Source organism: Malaclemys terrapin, chromosome 5, assembly GCF_027887155.1.
Source record: "Malaclemys terrapin pileata isolate rMalTer1 chromosome 5, rMalTer1.hap1, whole genome shotgun sequence".
In the NCBI taxonomy this organism is placed as follows: domain Eukaryota; kingdom Metazoa; phylum Chordata; order Testudines; family Emydidae; genus Malaclemys; species Malaclemys terrapin.
In genome coordinates this window covers 36,600,514-36,611,588 of record NC_071509.1, presented here as the reverse complement: position 1 = coordinate 36,611,588, position 11,075 = coordinate 36,600,514, and the positions used below count along the sequence as shown (strand labels likewise).

Below are 11,075 nucleotides of genomic sequence, written 5' to 3'. Positions count from 1 at the left end.
GTAAAAAGTGGTGATGGTTTTGAACAACTAGCCACTGTTTTCCTAAGAAGGCTTCTTTGTTACCCAATGGTAATTTAATGCCTTATGATAAAAGCTTGTTTAATGTAAAAGCTGCTTTATCTGAAGCATGTCTTGATTCTCAATTTAAAGTCTTTAAATTACACTAATTCATAATAGTCTACGTACATTATAAAATTAATAGACCATTTACTTCAACCAGACATGTCTGAACAGCTAACTCCTCAAACTATACAAAAATAAACAGTTTGAAATCCTACAAAGGGACATAAAGACCTTGTTAAAAGCTAATAAAAATAATTTATACACTTATAAGCATAAGCAACATAGCCTGTAGCAGGTTCAACAAACAGGTCCTCAGGAATATGTCTGAAAGAGATCAGCTAAAATCAGAACAATTACAAGCACAAGAATGTCTCCAATTTATTATCTTTACCATAGTACAAATGTTCATAAACCAAACATCCTTTGTCTGTCAAAGTCTGTAAACAAGTGCCTGTATTCTCCCCCTCCCCATTGTAAGCATGTGAATTTTTTTAAGTCCTTCAATCAAGTTTCATTCCATCACTTGCATAAGGAATCAAGAGCCTCTTCTCTTGTTAAATTATCTATATATTTTATCATACAGCCTGCAATGCAGTAAAATCACAGTGAAAGCCCTGGGAAAAACAAGATCTTTACAGCAGGACTTGAACCGTTCTAATAATAAATGCATCTAATGAAGCGTCCCATAAAAAAAGTGTGGGGTTTCCATTTCCAGAAATCAAGTCAATTAGAAATCCTAGGTTCTACTTAAAAACCCCAAAAGATCTAAAAGTGTGAAGACCCATCTCCTCAGTCATTTATAAATCCTAGTTTCGCTTGCAGAGATACTTTTCCAGTCTGGAAAACAGTAGTGCAATTTAATTAGTTTTACTTCTTTTAAGTTACTGAAGTTCAGTAGGTAAATGTCATAGCTCTGTGGAAAGATAAGAAGATGATCTGGTAAACAAGAAATTTTGGCAAGCCCATGCAGGCTTACTAGTCCATTAAAGCTTGTCAGTCCAAAGTGGCATTTTTAAAAAGTTATAGATAACTAAAAACAAAGCAGAAATAAATAGGCAGAAATAACTAAACTGTCTGAACTTTTGATTTCTCATTAACAGCTGGCATGATCTTTAATGTTAGGGTCATTTAAATAGTAGACAGTTGACCTACAGGGCATTCCACTATGACGTCCAGTCTGGAAGACCCAAATGGAACTACGTTCCTGAAGTTTAGGAAGCCTAACATTGCCACTGTTATGGGTTACTTCTCTGTGCGTCACTTAGATTTTTTCTTAAAGAGGCTTTTAATTTTTGATGGCTTTTTGTTTTTCTCGCCATTCTGGCATAGATCCTGTGGGATGCTACTGATCCTCGGGACAGTGGAGACTTCATGAATGGGTTTACTTTCACTGCTGGCTGAGGAAGAGGAGGTGTGGTGAGGCTTTGGGACTGGGATCCCACTAGAAAGCTGGTTCATGCTGCAGGACTTCTCCAGGATGCCATTGTACACTTTGTTCGCAGGACTAAATATCATGCTTTTAGTTTCTGTTAGGCCTGGGCAGTCAGGAGAACCCCTGGAAATATCTGCAGTTAGTGATGAGGAGTCTCCTGTGGACGATTCCTCTAGCGACAGTTCCTCCCGGGACACCTTTTGTGGAGATAGAGGTTGGTACATCTCAAGACTTGAAGGAGGAGACTGTTTCCTTCCGAAGGATGAGTTTAAGGAGTCACACTCTGAACCAGCATCCTGCACTTCCCTAAGTAAAAGCAAAGAGAGAGGAAAGAAACTGTTAGACCGAAATTGCCTTAATGCAATTAAGAGGAGAAAGAAACCAGTTTAAAAATCTATGCCATTAGACTGCAACCACCCACTACATTCATATCACTAGAAGTGGTAGGTAAATGCTGAACAGCTTAATTTACAATAAGAAAACTAGATCAGTTCAGATCTCAGATCCACGAATGGCAGTTTTATGTATCAAGTATCAGAGGTGTAGCCGTGTTAGTCTGGATCTGTAAAAGCAGCAAAGGGTCCTGCGGCACCTTATAGACTAACAGACGTATTGGAGCATGAGCTTTCGTGGGTGAATACCCACTTCGTCGGATGCAGTTTTATGTATGTAACCTTGTAATCCGATACAGATGTGAGAGTAATTTTAGGTATGTGTCACACTGCTACCAATTGGGCAAAAAACAGATTAAAACTACCAGCGACCATAATAAAATATTACTTATTTGATTGCCATTTAGGTAAAAGAAGCTGAACGATTTTAATCTCAGCCAAAATAAGCATCAAGTTCAGTCAGTTGCACCTCATTGTAGAAGAGCAACAACCCTTGTCCAAATAAAGCATTAGAATAGTCTCTTTAAAAAATAAATAAATAAAGTATGGTTCTGGAAGAGCCATACTGAGGAGATCCCTAAGACCTAAAGAACAAAGCAGCCTGAAGCAACTAAATTAAAAGGGTATTTTCATACTGGCATAAGCTTGAAAAAAAACATTTATACAATATGAAATTTACTTGGCCTGTGTTTTAGTTGTTAATGAAGCCAGTTCTTTTGACAACCTTAATCCTTCTGATCGATACAACAAGTGAAAGAATAATTGTGTATTCACGAGAGGACAAGATGCTGTGCTAGGATTGATTGTCATGTCACAAATTTTGAATGAATTTACTACAGAAAAACAGGTGGAGAAGATTGGCTGTGAAGAAACAAAACCTCTGTTAACCAGCAACAGAGTAAATAAAGTTACAAAAGTCACAGAAGCAGCAGATTAATACATTTGAAAGTTTTCCCCAGGGTAGACATCCTCACCTTTCAATATACAATCTAACTAGTCCATGTGTTACATGGCTAAAGGAACTTAACTTTCTCCTAAGAGAAAGTGTAGCAAAAACAGTGAGTTCTAAAGTCTGCTTTTGGTCCAGGTTAAAGCTATAAGCACAAAACTATCGCAAAGAAACTGGATTAGTTCAGTACACCCAGGACAGCGGCAGAACTGAATTAAACCTTTTGCACTGGCTAGTTAGACTCAGACTTAGGGATCATCCTGATCATTTTGTCTGATCTTCTGCACACTGCAGGCCAGAGAACCACACACACCCGTAATAGACCCTTAACCTCTGTCTGAGTTACTGAACCATGATTTAAAGACTTAGTCTGCAGAAGAGAAGGATTAGGGGGAATTTGATAGCAACCTTAAACTACCTGAAGGGGGATTCCAAAGATGATGGAGCTATGCTGTTTTCAGTGGTGGCAGAAGACAGAACAAGGAGCAATGGTCTCAAGTTGCAGTGGGGAAGGTCTAGGTTGGACATTAGGAAAAATATTCCATTAGGAGGGTGGAAGCACTGGAATGGGTTACCTAGGGAGGTGGTGGAATCTCCATCCTTAGAGATTTTTAAAGCCTGGCTTGACAAAGCCCTGGCTGGGATAATTTAGTTGGGGTCTGTCCTGCTTTGAGCAGAGGGTTGGATTAGATGACCTCCTGAGGTCTTTTCGAACCCTAATCTTATATGATTCTATGACTTCAAGTTACAAAGACTCCACCATTTATACTAGTTTAAACTTGCAAGTGACACATGCCCCATGCTATAGAAGATGGTGAAAACCGCCACGGTCTCTGCCAATCTGCCCTGGGGGAAAATTCCTTCCTGACCCCAAATATTGCGATCAGTTGGACCTTGAGCTATGGGCAAGACCAGCAGCCACGCACCTGGGAAAGAATTCTCTGCAGTAACTCAGAGCCCTCTCCATCTAGCGTCCCACCATCGGCCATTGGGGATATTTGCTACTAGCAGTCACAGATCGGCTACACGCCATTGTAGGCAGTCTTATCATACCATCCCCCTCATAAACTTACCAAGCACAGTCTTGAAACTAGTTAGGTTTTTTGCCCCCACTGCTCCCCTTAGAAGGCTGTTCCAGAACTTCACTCCTTTATATTCACACAGTAGCACAAACAGCCCAACTGTTGTTCCATTTGGGCCCAATAATTTAATTTATATTATTCAGGTGGCTACTTCATCATTTGACATAGTTCAACCTCTAACACTTCATAATTATACAGAGAAATCCAACCAGAGTTCTAATAATGTTTTGCTATTTGTCATACCATTGTTTCTCAGCAGTGAAGTAAATTGCCTCTTCCTCCTCCTCAGTACGATAAAGAGCAGGGCAGCTTGACACTGACAGGATGTCAGGGTCAGGGGAATGCAAGGTATGCGGCGTATGTTGAGCATGTTGAGTATGCGGAGATTGTGGAGATGACGGCACAACGTTCCGCCTTGAGCGACACACACTACTACTTCTTGCTAATGTGCTGGGAGGCTTTACAGTGGACCCTGGGGGAAGAAAAAACAGACCGTGTTAATTTAAAATTAACATAATCTACTCTGAAAACCCTATCAGCAGATTCTCTCCCTGAGGGCAGGTACACCAGGTTAATGGTTCTGGGAGTCAGTCTGCACCAGCCCCAGTGATTCTTAGCGTTGCTATGAGGCTGCTCTCAGCTGACTCTTAGGGCATGTCTACACTACAAAATTAAGTTGACTTAAGTTGACATACAGCCACCGCGGTAATGAAAACGGTGTTTCATGTCCACGCTGCCCTTCTTCTGTTGGCAGTGCCCATCCATACGAGGAGCGCTGCCACTGATTTACTTATGTGGGGCATTGAGAGCCCTGGGGCCGCGGGGCTCCGGCTGTGAGGCCTGGAGAAGTAGGGCTGACAACCAACAGAGGATGTAAATAATGCAGTGTCTACACGAACTATTACCCTAACTACATCAACTTAAGCACTACGCCTCTTGCGGAAGTAGAGTTATTAAGTCGATGTAGTGGGCGACTTACATCGGTGGGAGCTACATTTAGTATAGATGCTCTGTAGTGTAGACCAGGCCTCAGGTATGGTTCTTAATGGATGATAGGGGTAACAAAGCTCTGCTTTGTCACACCCTCTGGACCAGGAGATGACAGATAGTGCAAGACCCATTCCAACAGAGGATTCCTTTGACCATTTATATCCAGATTCTGAGCTCTGTGCCTCCTGGGCAGCCCAAAGAGGCCAAATCTCATTTGAGAATCTGGCCTTACATGTTTATAGACTAGAAATGGTGGTGCTGAATTAGTATGAAGTACATAATTATTCTCAAAAAGAAGAACAGGAGTACTTGTGGCACCTTAGAGACTAACAAATTTATTAGAGCATAAGCTTTCGTGGACTACAGCCCACTTCTTCGGATGCATACCGAAGAAGTGGGCTGTAGTCCACGAAAGCTTATGCTCTAATAAATTTGTTAGTCTCTAAGGTGCCACAAGTACTCCTGTTCTTCTTTTTGTGGATACAGACTAACACGGCTGTTACTCTGAAACTTATAATTATTCTCATCCATTCTACTTTCGTGGTCATTCAAATCTTGCAAAAGTGAGCAGCTTTCTGAATAAGCACCAGAAGCACCACTGTTTTTAAGATAATTTCACCTAACCAAAAAGAAGGATGGAAGTAAACAACACAAATTACAATCATGAATGCTACAGTCATTAAATGTGATTTATTTTTCTAGAATTGCATTAGTGCATTCTCTCAACAGGAGTGCCAGCCAAAATGAAAGCAAGCAAAACACGTTTGTCCAACTTCATTTGTAATGGGACCTTTTTTCCTATTTGATAATTCATTTTTCAAGATCTGCTACACCAGTCCATTCCTCCCTGCCAGCAGATGGTGAGAGCAAAACAAAAGAAAAGCCTGATAGGAGGCTGCAGACGTTGCAGTTTCTGGAAATGTTCCAATCTGGTTTCAGTTTGAATAGCATGCAGATTAGCAATGCTCTCATGTGGAAGTGGGCCCATGGAACTACTTTAAGACTCTCTGTTGCGGACGAGTTTCCACCAAGTTTTCCATACCAAGACTACTGTAGTTTGTCTTGTCTATCTTGGACAAAAAAGGCCATGCCCAGCCAGGGGTCAAGTTTGCTTACTCAACTAAAAAGGTCAGAAAATCTAAGAATTTTGTAGTCAAGTCTGGACTGACACCATCTGCACTTTTCTTGCTGGGATGCTGTGTTAACCTTGGATAAACTATATTCTCCCTTCCTGTGTATTAACTAGGCAGAAGTCTAAATATAAATATGTAAGCAAACAAGACAGGCAAGGACAAGGCACATGTTGCATTGACCTCTACTTGTTGGAATCTCACATTCAGTTTAGTTACCATCCTACTCTCAGTGGTGAAGGTCACTGGGGAAATCACAATTTATGATGTAACTAGCAGCACCTGACCTAAACATATCAGATATCTCTGCTCCTCAGTGGGAGATGATGAGAGCATGCAAACCAGACCAGGGAAGCGAGTTTGGGACCAGAGGCGAAAGTGCCCTTGTTCACAACTGACCTTTCTGCAGCACCAGGAAGAATGCGAGCATCAGACAGAGCCTACTTTTCGTTTTTATCCTCTAACTCCTGTGCATCTAACTCCCTTAGGAGCCTTTTAAAAATACAGTGCTGGTATTTTCAAAGGAAATTGGAATCAACAAGAAATTGTAGAAGTAATTGCCACAAAATTTTATCCCTTCTTCAATTCTTCAATTTGATTTTTGCGTGTGTGCTGAAACAGTCAAGTGTAAGCTCATCTCAATTCATCTTCACTGTCTAGTTAATCCCAGCTACAATAAGATGGTCTCTCTTACTGATGCAATGACTTAAGTCAGACATCAGGGTGGTCAGACTCTCCAGTGTATACAGTCAACTGCCTCCAGCATAAACACTCTGTTTGAAAGCTTCCTCGGACAACACCACTTTTTTGTTCCAGTAATTAAAGAATGCTTGGAAAGCTATGAAGCACACATCTTCCCACAGAAAGTATCATCTCTCTTCCTACCTGCTCGTCTGACTTGACAGAAACTCCTGCTCTTCCATAATGGCAGGGCAATGAGCCAAGAGCAAAGTTACAGGGTAAATTTAGGATTATGAATATTACTGGAAAAACAACTGTTACCTATTTATGGTGACCAGACTGAGGTTATTCTTTTTTTCAGAATGAAGAGTAGGAGGAAATAGTTTTTACTGCTTCACATTACCTTTATTTCAACTCCCAGCCCAATTACTGTACTTTCTATCTAATTAATAGAAGACTCATGTTGGGGCTTGTTTTCTTTGAAGATGTCCATCACCATTACCTTACATTTTGTTCTGCTCCTGTCTCTACTTCCTGCACTCCTCCTTCGGAGATTTCTTTTCTCCTGAATTTCTGTGCTTTAGGTTGCCCTCCTGCTCAATTTTCCCTTTACTGGTAACTCTTCTCGCCACTCAAAGTCTCTCCCCCACTCCTGCTTCCCTTCCTCAATATCTCCCTTTGGAGTATACACCACATACCATGAAACTGTGCAACTATTGGAGGGGTGTCTTCATCTAAGTCATCAACTCCCCCAGCAATTGGGTAAGGTGGAATGGAGACTCGGGGCATCACCACCCAACTGTGATCAGAGTAGAGAGAGGATGTCAGGCTTGGTAATCCTGAGTTGTGTGCTATCTGAAAGCCACAGATCTTCTCAATCTGCTGCCATCGATAGAGACGCTCTCGCAAACATGTTGTCAATTCAGAGAGTGCTTTCCTGGAAAAATAAAAAACAAAACTGTAGTTAGTTACTATGTCACTGGACTAAAACTTGAATGCTGGACATAGTATGGAACAGTAACAGTATAATCACTGCAGCATTTCAGAAAGCAATCACTATTCTTAGGAGTGTGCAAAAACTCACATCTTCTGACAGTAGATTTTTACTTAAAGTACAATAAAATTAAAATACTGAATTCCTTCATATCATTTTCTTAGTGAACTTCACTGTTTCTGGCATAAAAGAAAGCAAGGGACAATATACATCTAGTTAATGCTCTTACTTTGCTTCAAGGATTTTGTGGTCCACCTCATCTAGGGAGGAGCTGTGTGCAACATGTAATGTCCCAAATACAGTGCTTCTCTTCTTTTTAATTTTTTCTGCCTAAAATGCAGGATAAACATGAAGCCAAAGGCTGTATAAATAATGCAGATAACAAAAAATAATTTGAGAGGACATAAAGGCAGTAAGTATCTGAATGAAACAGGACTTACAGTTTCTGCAGTCAGAATATGAAAGTAATCAACATTCTATCCTATCAGAATACTCTATATCCAACAAAATGGACAGGTCTGTGAGTCTTTAGCACATTAACATACTGAAATAACTCAAAAGTAAATTACCTCATCTTTAGCAATCGCTAGTTGCATTTCTGCATTTTGTCTTTTAATATTGTAGTACTGAACTTCAACCTCATGTGTTAATTGGAGCCATTTCTGCAATGCATCAGGAACAGACCAGTTACTTCTCAGCTCAAACTCCTTCTCGGCCTTCTTTAAAGCCATGCGAACCTAGCAGTCACAAGAGATGCAAAAGTCACTAAGATAATTTTTATAAGACTAAAGGTAAAAAGGAGTCTGCCAAAAATACTGCTGTAATTACCTCTAAAACTCATTCTTCATGCAACTACACTCTGGGATCATGTAGCTCTGGCACGTGGTTCTTTGCTCTCAAAAGTAAGTTGTGAGAAGTTTCTGAAAAGTCAGGCTGTGGATTTGCATATACTGGGCCAGCCTCAAACTTTCTGTTCCTATTTTACATTGGTGACCAAGCTGAAACTAACACTTACTGATATGCCACAACTAATTTTTAATACTATACATTAGATTTACACTAAAGAAAATATAAGCAACAGTCTGGTAAAGACACCTGCTGCTTCTGTTCTGGTAGCAAGAAGGAAACCAAGATGGGATTATTTCCCTCCTTTATAGGTCTAGTTTTGGCATTGTCTGGCCCATGTACATTATGTACAGGGACTTAAAATATGAAGAATCATTCTTTTAAATGTGTTTCAGTAGCACAGCTACAGGGGTCCATATGCTTCACAAGTTTTAATAATGGTCAGTGTATATGCTTTTTCTATGGCTGTAAAGAAATGAAATATTCAGAGGCTTAGAGAATGCTTCCCGGACAATAAACTCTAGCATCACAGAAATGCCACAATAAAACCAGGAAATTAAGTTAAGAAAACTGAAATGTTCCATAGTTCATAAATACCTGTACTAGTTCCTCCTCTGCATACTTGAGTCTGCTCAGTTCACATTCGGCTCCCTCCCTCAACTCCCTTAGTCGATAAGCTTCTCGTTTTGCATCACTGATTTCATCCATCATTTTGCGCTCCAGGTTTTGTTTTTCTACAGCAACATTTCTGTTTTCTTCCTGTGCCTTCTCAAGCCTTAAGAACATAATTAAGTAAAAAAGTGAGAAGCTACTCAAAGAACAGTGGTTAAAGATGCAGTGTTCTGGTAAAGAATGAAGCCTATACAGATTGTATGCAACACTTCAATATAATTTGCAGCATTTATATCCAAATTCAATCATAAATCAGCCTCAAACATCCCAGATCTAATTTATCAGTTTTAATGATAATCTCCTTCATATATACTTTAAGGGTATGAAAGCAGACAGAAATACCAGGCTTATAATAAAAGTTACTGCCTTAACTATGGAGAAGGCACTTTCTCCATACTGATAGAAAAACAGTAAGCAATTTGCAGTGCAGGCTTGTCTAGATCTCATGTGCTCAAAAAGCTGTAAGGAAGACGCTACAAGAAGTTTTCTTCCACAATAAAACAGGCTAAGAAACGGTTTATCCCAAATTCAGCCATAATCTCCAGTAATAAAGCTTGTTTCCTACATCAACAGGTAAGGTAACAGATTAACTCAGCACTGTCCCTTTTATATTCATCTGACCCACCTCTGTATCCAATTCTCTTTCCTTTCCATTGCTCAGCTCTCACATTACAGTTTAAAATGTCAAGGAGATATTTCAACATGTCACACACAGATATGTTCTTTAAGACTGCAGTTAAATGTGTGCAATGAATTGAGGAAGTTGCACAAAACTCAGTGCCTGTTCTAGTCAAAATTGTTATCTTTCACTTTACTGCTTTAAACGCTAAACATCATTACCTCAAAATATAACACTTAGACAAATCACTGAATATTTAAACCTTTTCAGTTCACATACCTCTCCTGCACATCAAGAAGGCTTTGCTCTGCTGTCTGGAGGCTTTCTAGATCTTTCATCATTTTTGTGATGTGCTCTCTTGAGGTCTTGTTCTGAGTATGTGCAAACCAGTAGCCTCCAAAACCAATCACTATAGAAATTGCTAGTACAAAATCCTTCATCCAGTTGTGAGATGGGCCTGTACAAATAGTTATAAAAATCAAGTACTGTGCAGATTTAAAAGGTGCACTATTGAAATCACTTCTTTTCAGCACATAAAAATGGTGCAACTTGGAACTCCGAGAGAGATTCCAGACCATTTAACCAGCAAGATCTCTCCACATACCCACTGAAATTATTTTGGGAGCATTCTAACACAAAACCAACAGCTCTGTTGCTATTATATTATATTCTACCTACGAGATATTAACTTAAATGCTTACTGTATACTGGAAAGATAATGAATCTTCTACATGATAATTACACATTGACTCTTCATTAAGCATTTCTATTTCACAGGCTACAGTATAGCTTAATCCATTATCAAATTATGTGGCTAGTGAGTGTTGGGTCTGATCCTACAGTCCCTCCTCTGCATGCAAAAAAACTGTCCTTGATTTCCATGGGAGTCCCTCAAGGGAATGGGTGAATGATGGGGCTCAGACTAAGGCCTGGTCTACACTAGGAGGTTATGTCGAATTTAGCAGCGTTAACTCGAATTAACCTTTGCACCTGTCCACACAATGAAGCTATTTATTTCGACATAGAGGTCTCTTTAAATCAATTTCTGTACTCCTCCTCGATGAGGGGAGTAGCGCTAAATTCGACATGGCCATGCTGAATTAGGGTAGGTGTGGATGGAATTCGACGCTAATAGCTCCGGGAGCTTTCCCACAGTGCACCATTCTGTTGACGCTCTGGACAGCAGTCCGAGCTCGGATGCTCTGACCAGCCACACAGGAAAAGC

The 11,075-nt window shown here is 40.1% G+C and overlaps 1 protein-coding gene across 1 annotated transcript in view; it reads right to left on the bottom strand.

Annotated features, from left to right (window-relative positions):
• Positions 1 to 423: 423 nt before the first annotated feature.
• The window catches only part of STIM2 (stromal interaction molecule 2), a 150,857-nt gene continuing 140,205 nt past the window's right edge, over positions 424 to 11,075 (bottom strand). Inside the window, exons 6-12 of the mRNA XM_054030016.1 lie at positions 10,130 to 10,307; positions 9,157 to 9,334; positions 8,283 to 8,450; positions 7,943 to 8,043; positions 7,418 to 7,656; positions 4,162 to 4,390; positions 424 to 1,801 (exon numbers count right to left, since the gene is read on the bottom strand). Coding sequence (XP_053885991.1) covers positions 1,321 to 1,801; positions 4,162 to 4,390; positions 7,418 to 7,656; positions 7,943 to 8,043; positions 8,283 to 8,450; positions 9,157 to 9,334; positions 10,130 to 10,307 — 1,574 coding nt within the window. The 3' untranslated portion in view covers positions 424 to 1,320. The remainder of the gene's footprint in view (positions 1,802 to 4,161; positions 4,391 to 7,417; positions 7,657 to 7,942; positions 8,044 to 8,282; positions 8,451 to 9,156; positions 9,335 to 10,129; positions 10,308 to 11,075) is intronic.